At 50.0% G+C, this 19,215-nt stretch overlaps 2 protein-coding genes across 3 annotated transcripts; one reads left to right on the top strand and one right to left on the bottom strand.

Annotated features, from left to right (window-relative positions):
* The first annotated feature begins 1,398 nt into the window (after window positions 1–1,398).
* On the top strand, window positions 1,399–13,675 carry LOC103179627 (exostosin-1a). Its single transcript, XM_042338613.1, has 12 exons — window positions 1,399–1,889; window positions 1,994–2,746; window positions 8,837–8,930; window positions 9,354–9,461; window positions 9,709–9,828; window positions 10,129–10,261; window positions 10,374–10,492; window positions 10,806–10,901; window positions 11,310–11,399; window positions 11,771–11,931; window positions 12,106–12,295; window positions 13,031–13,675. Exons 1-12 carry the CDS (start codon window positions 1,399–1,401, stop codon window positions 13,214–13,216), a joined length of 2,541 nt encoding a protein of 846 aa, XP_042194547.1. The 3' UTR covers window positions 13,217–13,675.
* A 120-nt stretch (window positions 13,676–13,795) lies between these two features.
* Window positions 13,796–19,215, bottom strand: LOC103179555 (mediator of RNA polymerase II transcription subunit 30-like). 2 transcript variants are annotated; one of them, NM_001292227.1, is given in 5 exon segments: window positions 13,796–14,894; window positions 15,470–15,559; window positions 16,152–16,310; window positions 16,723–16,948; window positions 19,134–19,215. In NM_001292227.1, coding segments are annotated over 4 exon segments (555 nt in total). In that variant the 5' UTR covers window positions 16,933–16,948; window positions 19,134–19,215; the 3' UTR covers window positions 13,796–14,798.

The following is a 19,215-nucleotide window of genomic DNA, read 5'->3' as shown; positions in this document are numbered from 1 at the left end:
ACCTCCCCTAATGATTCATTGGTGTGAAGTCACTGCCTGGTGGGAGGTTGAGCCATACATACATACAGGGCACAAGATCACAGGTCTGTGTTGAGTCACAGCTGATCTCAGATGGGGAGCAGTCAGTGTCTCCTGGTTTAGAAAGGGTGATAATCAGTTCAGCGTCTGATTACTGGGTAGTGCCCCATTCTGGAAGTGTGGGTGAAGACCGGTTGGGCTGTATTGCACCCAGGGTTAAATAGCCGCCCACACCAACACACAAATCGAGCGCACTGGGACCCTACCCTGCATGAGGGGCGATATATTAAGGCAAATTGTTGTTGTTGTCATCAAGAACAGATATTCTGGTTGAGTGAGGTGCAGGACGGTGCCTGGCACCTGCTGAACCCCTCTCCAGGTTGAGCTAGTCTGGGAGAAAATGGGAAACACAAATTTTTTTTTCCCCACTCTGAGCAGGAAAAGTATCACCAGAAAGATCCATCATACAGAAACATGCAGCGATAAACCAGGCATCGACATCTGATTTGACTGACTGCTGGGTGCTCCGCAGTCCTGGGTGTTTGCGTTTCACTACAAATTAATCTCTTTTAATTGAAAGCTGTGTAGGATAGGATGGATATATCACTCCCCAGGAGGCAGCAGTAGGAAAGACTTTCTCACCTGGTGGAGGGAGTTCTGATGTTGAACTGTGAGGTACAATGAAGCACCGAGGGGGATAGTGGATAAGGGCTCTGCGACACTACCCGGCGTGAGAGGCGCCATATTAAATGCAAGTTGTTGTTGACGAGGCCAATTATTAATAGTAATCCCTGCCTTCGATACAGCGTCTTATCACGTTGTTGAGACGTCTCAAAGCGTTTCGCCGGATGTACTGTAAAGTGGGTTTTGGCTGTGGGTTTTGCGAGCGAAAGGAAATTGGCAGAAGCTTCCTCATCCATCCCAAGGCTTATTCCTCATGGGGAATAGACCCGGGCACCAAGGCTGGAATTGCACTGTGTGTGTGTGTGTGTCCAGTTTCATGTGATGTTGAGCTGATAATAAGGGGGAGGGGATGGAGTCAGTGGTTGAACAGGAGGGAGGTGGGAGCAGCCCCCACTCACCTGGACTCCGAGGTGGGGCACCTGCTCCAATCCAGGTGCGAAATTCCAACAGACTGTTCGCTTCCCATTCACTCCCATTGCACAGAATTCCGGTGTGGGGGGACGTCTCGTTCACTCCCATTTTGGACACGAACCCAACTGGGGGGCGGTTCGATCCCTTCCCGAACTCCCACCCTTTCTCCCCAGCGCCTTGGGACGTCCTCCTGACGTGAAAGGCACTTTATAAATGGAATCTTGTTGTTGTTGTTGTTGTTGCAAAAACCGGGAGCGGAATCCCCCTTCGCGCTGCGGAATCCCGATGGCGCCCCATCGCTTCCCGTCCCATTCCACGGCGCAGAATTCCCGACCCAAAGCCTCGCGGCGGCGAAGAGCGGCACAGCCTCCCGGTGGGGTCGGTCACCGGGTGATGCTCGCGGTGGGGGGGAGGGGGGGGCGGGAGGACGCGGGGCGGAGCGAGTGCGGTGCGGAGGCGGAGCGGTGGCGACTCAGAACCCCACCTGAGCCCCGGGGGCCCCTCTCCCGCCCGTCCGTGCTGCCCGATGCCGCGCTGCGCTCGCACCGTCACCGTCACCGCCGCCGTCCCGTCCGCCGCCAACGGACAGCGCCCGAGCCCGGGCCCGGGGCTGCGGACCTGCCCGGCTGCCCGGCCTCCCCATGCCGCCCAGGAGGCGCTCCCCGCTGCCCGCCTCCTGCCTCTGCCTCCTGCTCCTGTACCTGGCCGCCGCGCACCTCGGCCGCCTCCCGCTGCTGGCCCGCGGGCCGGGGGAGCCGCGGGGGGGCCGCTGGCCGGTGTGGGACGAGGCGGAGGCGCTGACGGGTTTCTCGGCGGAGGAGGTGGAGGATGGAGGGAAGGAGGAGGTGGAGGATGGAGGGAAGGAGGTGGAGGTGGTGGAGGTGGAGGAGGAGGGGGGGGGCAGCCCCGGGGAGAGGCACCGGGAGCGGGCGGACCGGGTCAGGCTCCCGGGGAGCCACGCCTGCCGTATGGACACCTGCTTCGACCTGTCGCGGTGCGAGCAGCGGGGCTTCGGGGTGTACGTGTACCCGCCCCAGAGCGAGCGCACGTCGGACACCTACCGCAAGATCCTCGCCTCCCTCCGGGCGTCTCGGTACCACACCGCCGACCCCGGGGGCGCCTGTCTGTTCGTCCTCAACATCGACACGTTAGACCGGGACCAACTCTCCCCGCAGTTCGTCCCCAACGTGGACCGCAAAGTCCTGGCGTCTCCCCTGTGGAACCGGGGCAGGAACCATCTCCTGTTCAACCTGTACTCCGGGACTTGGCCCCACTACACCGAGGACCTGGGCTTTGACCCGGGCCAAGCCCTGGTGGCCAAGGCCAGCTTCTGCTCGGAGAGCTACAGACCGCGCTTTGATGTCTCCATCCCCTTGTTCTCCAGAGAACATCCCCAGAGAGGTGGTCCCCCCCGGGGTGGGCTGCTGTCCAACACGGTCCCTCCCAGGAGAAGGTACCTGCTGGCCTTCAAAGGTAAGAGGTACCTGACTGGCATCGGCTCCGACACCAGGAACGCTCTCCACCACCTCCACAACGGCAAAGACATCATCTCCCTCACTACCTGCAGACACGGGAAAGACTGGGAGAAGCACACCGACTCCCGGTGTGGGAGAGACAACCGGGAGTACGACAGGTACGTTTTTCTTTTAAAGGTGATTTACTCTTGAGACCCGGGATGTCCTCCTGACGCGGGAAAGGCGCGGGACAATCGCACGGGTGTTAGCGCCTTTCTCGCGTCAGGAGGACATCCCGAGTTGTTGTGGTAAACCAACTCCCCATCATTTCCCCCTCAAAAGTTCAGTCTCTATTGATTAGTCTACAGCGGAGACGAGACAACGCCGCCAGTGATGGAAAGCTTTGGCAATCACAGGTTCCAACGTTGCCCTGAAATTATTATTATTATTATTATTATCATTGCCCGTTTCTCCCAACCACACTCGCCATATTGTCATGTCTCCAATTACTTGTACACTTTCTTCCCCCACATAGTATTTTCTGCAAGAAAACGATCCGATTTGCATTCGAACGAATGCGCAGTGGTGTCGGTAAACACGCAGTGTGTGGTGGTGGTGGACTCTTATCAGTCTCCAGTACCACACACACAGTGAGTGTTGGCTGGAAAGCAGCGAAATGGGAACCGTTTTCATTAAACTGCGGAGGATCCGGATCTGTGTGGCTCAGTTACTAACGGAATCAACTCCCGGAGCCATCACGGATCCTCAAACAGATGTTTTCTCCTGCAAAAGTTTCCGCCCAGTCGAGCCACCTGTTGCCAACTCTCGGGCACTGAGCTTCATGTTGGATCCTCTTTGTCTTCACCTTCTCCTCCGGAGACGGAGATGACATCTCGACAAGTCCGGAGATTCGCTTCATCAGCAGAATTTGCATTGAATTGTTTCTGATTTATTCCATCTCAGCGACACAAAATGTAAAAGTTTTATCTGCGGCATCTCCGAAAAGAAGAAACTTTAAATTAGAGAATATTTTTCGATCTCATTCCATCCGCCCCATCCACACTATCAAATGCAAGGATTATAATTACCATTATTACCATTTGAGAACCGTTGTAACTTCAGCCCTCAACTTCCATTCTGTAACAAAACCACTCAGCAGGTTAGGCAGTATCTATGGAGAAAGGAAAGGGAGTCAAGGTTTCGGGTCCATGACCCTTCCATTCTGTGTTGTGTGCAAGGAAACTGGGTTTAGAGTGAAGCATTTGAGATAATCACACACAGAATTAAAGGAGAGGTTAGAAAAATTGTCTTTACACAGAGGGTGGGATGTGGAATTCCCTGCTTCAAACGGATTTCAAATGGACGAGAAATTTTAAAGTTGTGAAGAGCGAGCGGGGGAGTGGGATTAGATCAAATTATAGTCTTAGTGAATGTCAGATTACATTAGATGTCAATGGGAACATTGTAATGAGCTTCGGTATTTTATTTTAAATTATCTTGTTTTTACAATATACGTTTGCTGTAAAAAAAAATCTGCATTTATTGAGTATAAAATGTTGATGAAATGTATTGTGCTTTTCCCAAGTGTTCCAGATCGAGTGCTGATGGATGCTGTGAGTTTCTGTGGTAACGTGTAGAATTTTGACTTCAGGGATGAAGGGTATTTGGTGCTGTTTAGCCGAGAAACACTATTATAAGGTTCTGGGAGGTTAGAGTATAAGCTTCAGCTGTTGTCTGGCCTCAGGGAGTGGATTACCAGAAGTATAACGGGAGCAGAGAATGCCTAGCATGTTGAGCCTGCTTAACATGTTGAGAAAAATGATCCACAAACTTCTTGTGCAGTGGGTGGTCTTGGCCACTGGCCGAGTGATCAATCCAGGGTTAATGAAACCCTGAGCAATGCTGGGGGTAATGGCGGGGATTATATGGGGAGCAGGACCAGGTCAGTGATGGACATAATCCCTCCCACCCCAAACCCAAGTAACCGTGTGACATCAGTAACGGTGAGCAGTCCAAGTACCGTGGGCACTATGATTGGCATTGATGCCATCTTTGCTTAGCAAAGACCAGGGAGCCATCCGAGCACAGGAATTGTCAATGTGTTTCTGTTAATCAAAGTGCTCTGGTAGCCCCTGGACTGACGTAAATCAATGATTTATTTGGGATCTGGAGATTAGTGTGGAGTTTAATTCCCGCTAAGGACAACCACGAAGCCTCTTATGTAAAGGCGGCAACGCCGAGTGTGGTGAAGGTGACTAAAGCGCTTGTGTAATGTGCTATGACCTGGAACCCAAGTGGTCATTCTGCATGTGAGAGACTGGACAGTGTATTCCAGTGAGTGTGCAATCATTGAGGGCATAGCAGCCAAGGCTGACATTACTCAATCTTCCAGCTGCAGTTCTATAAACACCACTGCTTCCCCACCAAGGACACTGAGGCCATCAATGTGGAGCCCAATCCATGCGTAACTGGCTCTGAATCCCAGAAGCCACAAATAGATTCCCAGACACTCCAAATTCAACCTATTCTTAGTCTGTAACAAAAATTCCTTAAAATCTAACATTGCTTAGAATGATGTTTTGCAAAATGCTTTTTGATGGCGAACATTTGATCTCTGATGAAGACAGTTTATTTGTAGCTTTTAAGGTACCTTTTATTTGTGGGTGACATTGTGTGGCCAGTTTCCTCTGGATTATCAGTTCAGTTGTTTCACATCAGACCCGGGCGCAGTCAGAGCAACAAATATTAACACAAAATACAGCAAATCACTCATTGCTCCCTAATTGTCCTCCAAGCTACCACTCAGTGCTCAGTCAATCACATCATTGCATTAGGGACTGACTGCAGTGGCAGCTTTTGACAGTGATAACTGGAGCAGAAGGAGTACTGCTTGTGTTCTGTGAGCGAGGGATCAGCCCTGCGTTATCCTTGGCATGGGGTCCGTCTCAGTTCCTCCAGCTACAAGCTTGTCTCACTAGGCTGTTATTTCACCCAATAAATAAGTTAAAGATAATAAGACCGCAAAGCAACCTATCAGTAGCAGTCTGTTCACAGCAAAGCCAGGAAGAATTGTGGCTCAGACGAGGAGAGGGTATTGGAGTTGAGCAGAAAGAATCAGCTGTGTGTTTCTTACTCAAGACAACTCACTAGGCAGTTCAGCTCAGTGGTTGGTTTCCTGTCCCTTGGCACAGGCCAGGTGCTGTGCTGGATGCTGGGCCAGTCCCCAGTGTTTGCTGGTTAGAATTATAGGAGCAGGAGGAAAACGTTCAGCCCACCCAGCCTGCTCCGCAATTTATTAGATCACGGCAATTCCTCTTATGCTCTTTGCTCACTGGACCAAGAGAAGTAAGTATCTATTTCTGATTAATTTAACCTTCCGGGGTGAAGGGTTGCACGTTCTCACAACCCTCCGTGTGAAGGGATGATTTCTGATCTCAATTCTAACCATCTCGCTCTAATTTAGACTGTATTCCCTTGATGTGGACCAGATGGTGGCTCAGTATTTACTCCTCATCAGATAACTGTCCTATAAATGAGGTTGAGGTTCATTAGCAGTGAGAACTGGCATCACACCGCTCTCTGCCCTGACAGCCATGTTAAACAGGTACTTCCTCGTTAGCCTTCCGCAGTCAGGACTTGAAATTCTCAAAAATGAAGCCATACGTGCCTATACACACAGAATGAAGGTATTTCCAGTTTAACTCCCTCTCCTCCTCTCGGACAGAAACCCCTCTCCAAACGTCAGGAGAAAACATCACAAAACAGATGAGAAAAAGTTGAGACAAATAAAGAATTGATTTTTTTTTATTCGATGTCATGGAGGAGCAAGCTTCAATTTACTACTACTAATAATCCTTGCATTTGATATAGCACCTTATCACGTCTTCAAGATTTCTCAAAGTGCTTCTGAGAACAACAACAACAAAATTACATGTATAGAGCGCCTTTCATGTTGAGAGGACGTCCCAAAGCGCTGAGAATATACTGTGACGTGAATTGACACCATATTTTGTGGGTCAAACAAAATATAAGGTCAATTTAAAAACACAGAATTAAGGCTGAATGTAAGAATTTTCCAGAATTCTGTACAATTTAACCTCTAAGACCATGGTTTTGAGGCAAAGAATTTCGGGCCTCAGTATTCTAATTAGGGAAATTGGTCCTTGGATGGAGAGCATTGGCCTCTCACCCTATCCCAGCTCCAGCACTAGCCAACGGGACCATCCACTGAACATTAACACAGCATCCAGCAGCCTGTCTTTCCTGATCTTTCTTTCCAGTCACAGTCAAATCTCAGAGGCAGCAGCCTACCTTACAGTTAATGAGCGACTTTAGTAGGTACCTGGAAATGGCACAATCTGCAATGCATTTCAAAACTCATTAATCCAGACAATCAGTGCACACTATAAATAAAATAAGGTCAGTGTAATCTTTGGGGAAAATGTTCAATTCAACCTGTTACATCCACAAATATAACAAATTGAAAGACGCAATGGGTGAGCAGCGTGTACCCTCTGGTTCTGATTAGATGCTTACCGCAGCGCATCCAGGGCTATGTTTATTTGACTCATCAGCACTGAGGTGGGGGTACAGCCTGGTAGCTGGGGTGTCCCGGGCGGTCATCGATGATTGTTGGGAAACTAAAGGTCTGAGACCTCAGTCTCAGGTGACTGAGACCAGATGTTAAGATGTCTTTGGACCCGCCTTCTGGTCCAGAGCTGAGAATTAGAGCGTTACTGACTGAGCCGAGCTGACACCTACTCATGTGTGAAGTACAATGAGGAGATGTTTATTGCAAAATGTCACACAATATCTTGTTTCCTGTGAATATCATGGTGCTTGTCCGAGCGTTCACAGAGGAGTGAGATGAAGCAACTCTGTGATTAAAGAACGGGAGTAAAGCCATGAGTGGGGGATGGCAGAGCGGTGCAGTGTGTGTGAGCGCTGAGCTGGTATGTGGCACTGGGGAAGGTGGGAAACAGGATTTGTGTCTGTGTCACTGATTGCATGTTTCTACACATTCTTAAATTATAAGACAAAATAGTGTCACAGGCAAAATCTGGATGAAATTTTGTGCCTCTTTGGATCAGGGTTAAGAGGGTAACCAACTGCATAACGAATGTTTACTGTCTGATGGGACGATGGGACCTCAGGTGTGTGGGGCTCAGCCACAGGTCCCTCCTGGGGTGGCCGAGTATACAGATATTGAGCCAAACGTTCACACTGAGACAACAAGGCTGAGAGCCATTGCGCAGTGACAGCATGAGGCTGCGAGGCAGACGGTTTATCACAGAATCTGGCTCAGAGTGTACTGAAGCAGCTGACAGCACAGTGCAGTGTCAGTGTTTCACATAGAATTAACATCATCCATCAGATTTATTGGCTCCCGAGGAGCCGAGAGCTGTTGTATCAAAGGGGCATCAAGCTCTGCACTGACTGGACTGTGTCGCTGCTGCTGAGCAAGGGGTCAGACACGGACCCTTCAACTCTGCCACCAGAGCAGCTCACGACACTGAGTCAGGTTAAGGCACCGATTGAATTTAAGAATTTTCCCAAAACACTGAGCGATGTTCTGAGATTTTATGACAATGACCTTGAGGCTCAGATTGTCAGGAGGTCGGGCCATGGGAAGGGGAGGAAAGTACCACTTCCTATCCGCTGAGAAAAATTCCTGTTTAATAAATCCAGTCCAACTGCTTCTGAGGCAGGTTTTACTTTCCAGACAGTACTTTCTGCAAACGTTCACCGCTGTGTTAAAAGTGTTCTACCCAGTGTGAGTGACGCAGTATAAATGCATTTTGTTGTTGTCTACACTCCCAGTGGCGTATTCCCTCCCTCCCTCTGCTCTCTCATATTGTTCACATTGGGTTTAACTCCTGACATGGAAGCAACAGAGAACAATTTGGACAATGGAAGGAAGGAGCAGAGTGCAGCTGCTTCACTGTACAGTTTGTCCGGCTCTGAAACTAGAATGATGTATGTTGTGTAAACAGTACAGCCCCCCACCCACCCCCACCATGATAACAGCAGTGACACTTACCTTGTGCCCAGTATTTCTAATATTAATAATCATTAATAATCATTGCGTTTGATATTCCAACAACAACTTGCATTTATATAGCGCCACTCACACTGCGTATCGTCCCAGAGTGCTTTATTAACTGTGAGGGATGTGTATTTTATATTTAGAAGAGGCTCCTTTCCTTCCTTTTTTGCTTGCTTTTTTGCTTTCTCTCTCTCTCTGCAGTAAATGGATTTCTCTCCTGTAGGTTTGATTATCAGGAATTGATGCACAACTCCACCTTCTGCCTCATCCCCAGAGGGCGACGTCTGGGCTCCTTCCGCTTTCTGGAGGCTCTTCAGGTATTACGTTTGTTTATAAATTGTCATTACACTGTCTGGTCACTGCGGTCTCTTGTCTGGTTTCTGTCAGGAGTTCCTGCTCAGATGTGTGTTAAACTTCGCTAAAATAAGTTTGCTCCCACCTATGGAGCTCCGTCACACGGTCCCTTCACCTCACCCCCTCATTTGCGCCTCCTTCAAGACTCGTCTCTTCGACACGACGTTTGGTCACCCTCCTACCCCCATCCTCCTTGCCCTTCACCCATCCTGATTCCAACCCCCAGAACATAAAATCCTTGACTGTCCAGCACCTTGGGACATCCTCCGGACGTGAAAGGCGCTGTGTAAATGTAACGTGTTGTTGCTGGTGGTGGTGGTGATTTGCGATGTACAGTGTTAACCCCTTGATACCTGGCTAATTCTGCTCTCTTGGCCTGGGCTCAGGCTGCGTGTATCCCTGTACTGCTCAGCAACGGCTGGGAACTGCCCTTCGCGGACATCATTGACTGGGGCAAAGCTGCGGTTGTGGGTGACGAGCGGCTCCTGCTCCAGGTTAGTGCTCCAGCGAGCTCTGGGGGTGGGGGGGGGGTTTGCTCAACAACCAGCCTCAACTTTCATTGCTGCCCTCCTTTATTCCTTGCCTACATAAACAGTCACTACACTTGGCAGTAACTACCCGTGAAGCTTTACGAGTTGTTTCACTGTGATTTAAGTGCTATAGGATGTGAGTTCTTTCTTTCCGTTTGGAAGCTCTCTGGATAATGTGTATGACTAAAGCTTCTCCTCTTTCTCCTCACAGATTCCGTCCACAATCCGGGCCATTCCCAATGACAAGATTCTGGCATTCCGGCAGCACACTCAGTTCTTATGGGATGCCTATTTTTCCTCTGTAGAAAAGATTGTGTCGACCACGCTGGAGGTGAGGGACGACTCGGCCCAAACTACAGGCCCTTAGTTCTGAACAAACGACAAACTTTGGTTACTGGCTAAAGCCATTTACAACAACAAGAACAGCTTACATGAATATAGCGCCCTATACCCGGGGTAGAGTCTCGGAGCACTTAAATTGTCAGTGTATTTTTATTCTACAGCACAGATCATGAAAAGACCAACAGAGGAAGCAACCAGGGGCCTGATCCTCTCTGTTAGTCAGTCATTCAGTGAAGAGAGGAATCTCGGCGATGTCAATTCAGGCTCACACTCTCACTGTGTTTTGCAGATTATTAAAGATCGGATATTTACACACGTGTCACGAAATAAGATCATGTGGAACCAGATGCCGGGAGGACTGTTTGTGCTTCCTCAGTATTCCACTCACACCGCGGACTTTCCCTTCTATTACCTGGAGCAGGGTAAGTGCCCCCCCTCTAGCCCAGAAAATCCTATAGTACCCCTGCAAATCCCATGACGTTCCTGCTGTTCTCACCATGGGGTTTGGCTAATGAGCCTCCTTTGTTTTTGCAGGTGTAACTCCCCCGAGAGAGTTCAGTGCTCTAATTCACTCCGTCTCTCCCCTGGTCTCTCAGTCTCAGACCATCATCAAGTTAGTCAAAGCGTTGGCGAAATCCAAGTACTGTGGTCAGGTAAACAGTGTGATCTTCACTTCCTCCTTACCTTCAGTTTTTCTTTGTCTTCTAATGTGGGGGAGGTTAGGAGAGGGAAATGGTAGAGATGAAGCAGAGAGCTCCAGTGGGGGAGCGAGCACCAGTACAGACACGATGGAGAGAGAGCAGGGAATGGGATTAGAGTAGAGAGCTCCAGTGGGGGAGCGAGCACCAGAATGCACATGACAGACTGAATGGTCTCCTCCTGTGTTATAAACTTCTGTTGACTCTTAAGAATTCAGCTTGAAGGTTAAATGTGCCTGAAATATAATGCTCATTATTCCGCCTCCAGATAATAATCCTATGGAACTGTGACAAGCCATTAGCCAGCAGGGGCACATGGCCACCCACCAGGATGCCTCTGATAGTCGTACAGGCAGATCGCAAGGTAAGGGACGTGTTTGTCTGCGCTTGCCATCACTTCAGAGTTGTCACTTACATAAGAGGCTCAGTGTCACATCCCACATTAAACAGGATGGCCTCTCTCTAGGGGGAACGGTAAAGATCGCAAAACACTATCAGAAAAGAAGATAGTTTCTCCCTCCCGGTATCCCCTAAGTTCATCAGTCACTCACCTCGTGGCTGTCTGTGGGATGTTGCTAGTGCAACGAGCTGTGACAAACCTGATCACTGCACCTGTCAAGTGTTTACCTGGGAAGCAATGGGCGTGATAAGAGGCTGTATAAAAAAAAAAGTTTTGTCCAATGAAATATCTACTAAACCCAACTAAGCTCTGATTGTTTGTGTAAATGCGGCTGGCGAGGGTGTGGCTACCTCTGCCCTGCTGTTTCCTCAGGTCATGAGCAGTCGCTTCCTCCCGTTCCACAACATCAGCAGCGAGGCCGTGCTGAGCCTGGACGAGGACATCGTGCTCTCCACCAGCGAGGTGAGCGGTCGCTTAGGTCAGGAAAGTGTGCAGCAACAGCGCAAAGCAGCACCATTGGAATAACGACACCAATACAACCACAACAAAAATACATTTATATTGTGCCTTTCACGTCAGAAGAAGGATTTACCAGGGTGTTGGACAGTTAAGGGTTGGCACCCAAGTTGAGGGTTGGGATTAAGATGACTGGAGGGCATAGAGGGTGGGAGTGGGTAGGGTAGATGACCGAAGACGAAGTCAAAGAGGAGGGTTGGAATGAAGAGGGGGCGGAGGGTAGGGGGATACAGCACTGAACCAGAGCGCGTTTCTCGCTGCGGGCAGCCTCTGGCTCAGCCGATTCCCCGCTGACGCCGTGCGGTTTCTCACTGCAGGTGGATTTCGCGTTCATCGTGTGGTGCAGTTTTCCGACGCGGATCGTGGGTTTCCCGGCACGCAGCCACTTCTGGGACAGCAGCAAACGCTTGTGGGGATACACATCAAAGTGGACCAATGAGTTTTCCATGGTGCTGACAGGGGCAGCGTTTTATCACAGGTAATGAGCAATGCTGCGCGCGTGTGTGTGTGTGACACACACGGGGTAATCTGATACCCCCAACCTCTGCGGACACGGGGAGCCTCTTGTGGGGGAAAATATGTCAAACTGGTTGCCAAAAGGCTGCTCTAGGTGTCCAGCGAGTCTCTGATTGCTGCATGTGTTGCTGTGCAGATATTACCATCACCTCTTCACACACTACCTGCCCACACACCTGCTCGATCTTGTGGACAGTACCTCCAACTGCGAGGACATCCTGATGAACTTCCTGGTTTCCGCTGTCACCAAACTTCCTCCAGTCAAAGTCACGCAGAAGAAACAACACAAGGAGCCGCTGATGCAGCAGGTGTGCAGTGCTGTCCAGGTCTGTGACGCTGTGTGTGTGGTTTCAGCACCCTTTGAACGCAGTGACGGGGGCAGCATCTCAAAGTCGCTCCAGTTCCTGCAGTATTTTATCTGCAGCGAATTGTTTAGAGCACTTGCCTCCGCTAGCAAGATGACCCAGGTTTGATTCCTGGACAGGGCGAAACCTTAGGCAAGTTTCCTTACTCCTCACGCCTCTGTCAGTCAGCGCCAGGTGTGTGTCACACATAAATCAGTCATTTAGGTCATTGCTGTTTGCAGGAAATTGCAACTGCATTTGTTGGCAATTTCTGTGACCATTTTGAGATGTTTTGCTGTTGTAGATGGTGTACCTGAGTTCAATTCCAGGCAGAGGGCGAAACCTTGGGCAAGTTTCCTTACTCCACACAGAGCCTAATAATAATCCTCCAAAACCAAAACAATAATAAATTGGTCATTTTCAATCTACGACTGTTTGTGGGACATTGCTGTGCGCAATTGGCTGCCGCGTTCGCCCACAAATATACAGTCAATTCACTCTACAGTGTGTTCTGTGAAGCGCTTTGGGACGTCCTCCCGACGTGAAAAGCGCTATATCAAATGCAAGGATTATTATTATTATTACAAATGCAATTTTATTTTCATGTTTAAGCTGCCTCCCCCAGTTGGTCAGTGCCTGGCATTGCAGCCGCTTTCTCCATCCATGTGACCCAGGTTTGAGCTCCCTAACTCTGACCTTTCTGTTTCTCTCACCCAGGGCTCCAAGAGCACACGCTGGACTGATCCAGTTCACTTTGCTCAGCGACAGAACTGCATTAACACATTTGCCAGCTGGTTTGGCTACATGCCCCTCGTCCACTCCCAGCTCCGCCTTGACCCTGTCCTCTTCAAGGATCAAGTTTCTGTGCTTAGAAAAAAATACCGTGACCTTGAGCGCTCGTGACACCCAGCGATTGACCGACCAACTGCCCTCCACTGACTGAAACAGCTCTTCAGACAGACTCTGCGCAATGGGCCAGCGCTATATGTACGCACTGTAACCGCCAAACTGCCTCTGTTCCGTTTGTAGACTTATTCAGTCAGGGTTGATCTGAACCCCAATCGTATTCAGTGAAAATCAAATACTGGTGCTGAATGTGAGTCACTCCCTGAGACACTGCGTCAGTCTCTTCTCTCGTGTTGCAGATGTGTAGGTCGGTCACTCCTGGTGTTTGTTAACTGACGGCTCGCTGAGACAAAACAGGGATGTCCTCATTATGAGGGAGCGATTTACACGTCAATGCTGCTAGTTGGTTCAATATCAATATGTTTTTGAAGTTTAAAAAAAAAGAATTTTCTTCAAATACACATTCAGGTAGGATGCTGTGCACAGGATGATTTATTAAATGACACTTTTAATCCAGTGAATTTTGAATTGTGCCAAATGAACACTCCATCCAGCGCAAAACACATCAAGGTGGACAGACCCACACACACTCATTGAGTCGCAACATATCTTCTCGGATTTTTATTTTATTATTTTAAGAAAATATTACAGTTCAGAACCAGTCGACAGCTGTAACAAGTTCCAGAACATTCCATCAGTTCCTCTCTCTCAACACAGCCAGACAGTGACATACCTAGAATAGAATGGGGACCTGTGGGAGGGCATGTGAAATGCGCAGCGCAGTCAGGGTTTTCTAGACTTAGAAAAAACATCCCTCTCCCCACAGAGGCATCACAGCCAAACCCTGCCCACTCTCACACCTGCAACCCTGTCAGCTAGGGACGGGCGGTGGGGGCGGGGGGGTTCAGAACACTGACTATTCCCCTCCATATGGAGGCGAATTAAAATTGTGCATAAATAGCAGAAAAAGCACCAAATCAAAGCAGAATTTTAAAATGTCGCACTATATTAAATGGTCTTAACTGGGTGGAATTTCTGGCCTGGGGACGGAGTTACTGGCAACAACACCATTTACAGGTGACTTTAGAAATAAACCAGCAGCAAATCATTGACTGGGATTAAGACAAATAATCCTTCCCCTTCCCCCCACCACCGATAAACAATGTCAGAACCTTACGCTGAACTCAATCTGGCTTTTTTCTCAGAATCTGTTTCGCCCACAAAATACACAATCAATCCACTTTACAGTATATCCTGTGAAACGCTTTGAGACATCTCAACAACGTGATAAGGCGCTGTATCAAATACAAGGATTAATATTAATCCATACACTATCGACTTGGTACAAGAAGCCTGGACTAAGACACACACACACACAGAAGTAAGTTAATCAATGAAACTGGCATCTAAACAAATAAATCAAATACAGTATTAAACTATTTAAATGTTAAGATTAATTTCCCAGGTAAAAAAAAATGTTTTTGTTAAATTTTTTCCTTTTTTTTTTACTAAATATAAAAATCCCATCATACAGAGTGTGAGAAAGTACCTGCCTGACCCAGCCCTCGCCTGTGTTTGTCCCCAGGCTGTGTCAGGGCGGTGATGGGTGAGCGCGGGCTGTGTTTGGCTGCGAGCAGTCTCAGTTCCGCATTGCCAGCATAGAGTTAATGTCCCAGATCAGGTTCCGCAGTTGGTCTGTGATGTGCTTCAATTCCTGGTTCTTTTGACGCAGCTTCTGGGGGAGCAGAGGATAGCGATTTGGGAGTGAGTGCTCCACTGTACAGGTACCACCCTGATCCTCGCCCCTCACGAAGAGGCGAAGCTGGAGAATTTTTTTTTTTTGGGGGGTGGGGGTCAGCTGGGTGGGTGTCTGACACATGCAGAAACCCATCACCATGTTTAAAAGTATCCAAACCAAACTGAGAATTCCATGAAAATTCCAGATATAGATTGTCAGAATGGAATGCGTTCACTCTCTGATCTGATTGAGATGTTTGATACAACAAAGACATCGATTAGTGGAGGAGTCTTCCCTCTAAGTGAAGGGGTCCAAAACAAGGAGAATCTTAACTGGTTAGAAATAAGATCGGAAACGTTTTCTGCTCTGCTAATAATAATGAATAATAATAAATTGGTCACTTCAATCCATGACTGTTTGTGGGACACTGCTGTGCGCAATTGGCTGCCGCGTTTCACCGACAAAATACGGTCACTTAATTTTACAATATATTCTGTGAAGCACTTTGAGACGTTTTGAAAACGTGATAAGGCGCTTTATCAAATGCAAGGATTATTATTTTTATTACTCACCCCCAGAACCTCCTGGCATTCCTTACTACCCAAACCACCAGCACTCTGCCTCTCCGGCCTCCCCGGCTCCTCTCCCACGAAGGGGATTAACTGCACAGAAATAAACGGGTGTGAGAGAAGTGTTCTTCGAAGCTTAGCACCAAGCCTGGCACCAGACAACTGCCAGTTTTCAGTGAATAAAACTATTTTGGATCAGATTGAGAATTTAGATAAATAGGCTGCTCCCCGCCACCCCCCAACAGGTTTGATGCAACAACAAAAAACAAATAAAAATAGCAAAGCATCTTTTGCATCAGGAGGACGTCCCAAGGCACAGGACAGTCAAGGGTTTGGACTCAAACTGAGGGTTGGGATGAGGAGGGATGTCAAGCCCCACATCAGGATCATTGTCCAGGCCGACATTCCAGCACAGTGACAGGAGGGGGGAAGAGAAGAGCACCGCATTGTCAGAGGTGCAATCCTTCAGGTGAAACATTAAACATTAAAAATTCTGTGGGGTGAGCGAAGGCGTGGTCGAAGAGGTTCTTCTTGAGACTTGCCTTGTAGGAGGTAAGGGAGGGAGGCATGTTGGATGGAGTTCCAAAGGTTGGGGCCAGAAAGGCAGAAGGCCTGACTGCCGATGGTGAGGCGGGCCGGGCAGGGTACATGGAGGCCGGAGATCACTGAGCAGTACAATACGTACCTCTGTTGGTGGCACGTCGGAGACAGCACATGTCTCTCCGCAGCGGTCGTACAGCAGTCGCAGTTTCTTGAAGAGGAGCGTGAGCTGACGCAGGTGCTCCTGCAACTTGTTGTAGCGTTCCTGGTAAACCACGTGGTTGTGCGTCACACCGTTCGGCAGCTGCTGGGAAACAGGAGGCGATGAAGCCGGAACAGCAGCCCCTCCCGCACTGCAGCCCTCTCCAGCAACCCCTCCCCTGCCATCGCCCTAGCCCCCCACTACAGCCCCTGCCCCGCCATGGCCCCGAGCCCCAGAGCTGTGGGTAGATCTCGTTCCCTTGGATCTTGGAAGCAATTACCCATGAAATGCTTTGAGATCTTTTGACGTAACTTACAAGGTGCCGTATAATTACAAGTTATTTTCTGCTCTCTCTAATGAGAATTATTTCCCACACACTTCACAGGCTCAGAGCCAATCATCCAGATGAAGGGTGTGGTGGGGAGGTGGGGGTGTTGTAGGGGGGAAATGGAGGGAATTGTCAGTGTGAGGGCAGGGCTCATTTGGGGTGGGCCGGCAAGGGGCTGGGGCTCACCTGAGTAGCACGAAGCATGTGGAAGACGTCCATGGTGCGGGAGACAATATCCTGGACGGTCTCCTGGCCAACATTGCAGAGCGTAACGCAGGTGATCTCTCGCATGGCCCCCTGTGGGGGTGGGGGCAGGGGCTGCAAGGGGTGCCCTGGGGGTGGAGGCTGGGAGAGCAGCCCAGGCAGCCTGGCCCCAGCCCCCGGCATTGAGGCCATCACAGGCCACAGAAACCTGCAAAACACAACACTGTCAGCCTGGGCTCAGCCACTCGCGCTCTCACCTCCTACTCATGAGGTGGTGGTGGGTTCAAGCCCCACATCAGGATCATTGTCCAGGCCGACATTCCAGCACAGTGACAGGAGGGGGGAAGAGAAGAGCACCGCATTGTCAGAGGTGCAATCCTTCAGGTGAAACATTAAACATTAAAAATTCTGTCTGTTTCTGGCGGATCTCGAAAAAGATCCATGGACACCGTTATCGAAGGGAGGGCTGTTTCTCAGAGTGGGGGGGGTGACTTAATTCTCCAGATTGCACAACAATTTCATTTAATACAGCGCCGCTCACATACACAATGAACAACAACAACAAGAAGATGCAAGCGAGAGACCCGAGTTCAATTCCAGGCAGAGGGCGAAACCTTGGGCAAGTTTCCTTACTCCACACAGAGCCTAATAATAATCCCTCCAAAACAAAAACAATAATAAATTGGTCATTTTCAATCTAAGACTGTTTGTGGGACATTGCTGTGCGCCATTGGCTGCCGCGTTCGCCCACAAATATACAGTCAATTCACTTTACAGTGTGTTCTGTGAAGCGCTTTGGGACGTCCTCCCGACGTGAAAAGCGCTATATCAAATGCAAGGATTATTATTATTATTATTATTATTATTGATAGAGCGCCTTTCACGTCGGGAGGACGTCCCAAAGCGAATTCACTGGGACCTTCACTTCACGGGACTTCATTGCTTTACCCGTAAATGCCAGTCACTACACTTGAGAGCAATTGGGAACCGTTTCCCAATGTAGAGCTGTGTCCAATGCGCGGACTGGTACCTCACTCTCGCTCTGAAGATGCTTCGGGTCGTTGCCTCCTACACTGTGAGAGCTCTCACTCTGGGGATAAAAAAAAATCACCTTTAAAATAACACAAGAGAACAGGGACTGTCTTCACAGCATCACCGACTCAGGACAGCGACAGCACACACAAAAAAAATAAAATAAATCCTTTTTGCTTAAAATCCCTGTTAAGAAATTAGAATTAAAAGACCTTTGTTTTGTGGAAAAGATGAAGGCGGATCCGAGGTCACAGCGGAAAGAGAGAGGAGATCGTCAGATTATCTCTGCGGACGGGAAACGACCTCTGTTTGGACGGGAGGGGAAGGGATCCGAGTTACCCCCCGGGGGTGGGGGGGGGGGGGGGAGGGAAGAGTTCAGACTCACGCCGTGGGAAGAGGAGGGGGTGTGGGGGGGGTGGTGGGGGGGGGAAGGGGGTGGGGGGGGTGTGTGGGGTGGGGGGGAGTGGGGGGGGGTGGGGGGGGGGGGTGGGGGGGTGTATGGGGAGGGTGTGTGTGTGGGGGGGGGTGTGTGTGGGGTGGGGGGGGTGTGGGGGGGGTGTATGGGGAGGGTGTGTGTGTGGGGGGGGGTGTATGGGGTGGGGGGGGGGTGTGGAGGGGGTCTGCACTTGTCTTGTTTTTCAGGCGCTGAAACGCGACACAATGTAACAAACATTCCGCTACATTGTAGCGCTGCTCCTTCTGTTCCCCCCACTGCCCACTCCCCCCACACACTCCCCCCACTGCCCCCACTCCCCCCCACACACTCCCCCCCACTGCCCCACTCCCCCCACACTCCCACCCACTGCCCACTCCCCCCACACACTCCCACCCACTGCCCACTCCCCCCACACACTCCCCCCCACTGCCCCCACTCCCCCCCACACTCCCACCCACTGCCCACTCCCCCCCACACACTCGCCCCCCCACACTCGCCCCCACTGCCCCCACACTCCCCCACACTCGCCCCCACTGCCCCCCACACTCCCCCACACTGCCCACTCCCCCCACTGCCCACTCCCCCCCACTGCCCACACTCCCCTCCACTGCCCCCACTCCCCGCCCCACTGTCCACTCCCCCCCACTGCCCCCACTCCCCCTCTCCCCCCCCACTGCCCCCCACTCCCTCCGCGACACAACGTATCTCTCGCCCTCTCCCGCCCCATCCACTCACTCACTCACTCACTCGCAGTTACACAGTTACAACCATTATTTGGGCATTTTAAACGCGATCATCAAATCGGCAAAAACCCGAGTCACTCCTCTGCACAAAAGCCACAGAAAGTTCTCTCCCGCGGGTCAGGAAGGAGAGCAGATGTTTGCTGCAGATTCTCTGGCGGCGCAAAATAGAAAGTCTTTTTTACCTCTTTTTTTAAAAAAAACTGCAGATTTTTTCTCTCTCTCTCTCCTCTCTCTCTCTCACACACACCAAAGCTTTTATTTTAT

This window comes from Callorhinchus milii, unplaced genomic scaffold, assembly GCF_018977255.1.
Source record: "Callorhinchus milii isolate IMCB2004 unplaced genomic scaffold, IMCB_Cmil_1.0 Scaffold10, whole genome shotgun sequence".
Lineage (NCBI taxonomy): Eukaryota > Metazoa > Chordata > Chondrichthyes > Chimaeriformes > Callorhinchidae > Callorhinchus > Callorhinchus milii.
Note: the sequence above shows the minus strand (reverse complement) of the source record. Positions and strands in the feature narration are given on the sequence as shown.

What these genes read in the sequence shown, in the direction of transcription:
- LOC103179627 (XM_042338613.1), top strand. Translation starts at nt 1,399, where the DNA reads ATGGCGCCCCATCGCTTCCCGTCCCATTCCACGGCGCAGAATTCCCGA. An exon ending in TTGTGTCGACCACGCTGGAG is followed by an intron (nt 9,829 to 10,128) that starts GTGAGGGACGAC and finishes TGTGTTTTGCAG; the next exon opens with ATTATTAAAGATCGGATATT. An exon ending in TCGTGCTCTCCACCAGCGAG is followed by an intron (nt 11,400 to 11,770) that starts GTGAGCGGTCGC and finishes TTCTCACTGCAG; the next exon opens with GTGGATTTCGCGTTCATCGT.
- LOC103179555 (XM_042338359.1), bottom strand. Translation starts at nt 16,932, where the DNA reads ATGGCCTCAATGCCGGGGGCTGGGGCCAGGCTGCCTGGGCTGCTCTCC. An exon ending in ACATGCTTCGTGCTACTCAG is followed by an intron (nt 16,311 to 16,722) that starts GTGAGCCCCAGC and finishes GTTTCCCAGCAG; the next exon opens with CTGCCGAACGGTGTGACGCA. An exon ending in AATGCCAGGAGGTTCTGGGG is followed by an intron (nt 14,892 to 15,469) that starts GTGAGTAATAAA and finishes CTCCCCCAGAAG; the next exon opens with CTGCGTCAAAAGAACCAGGA.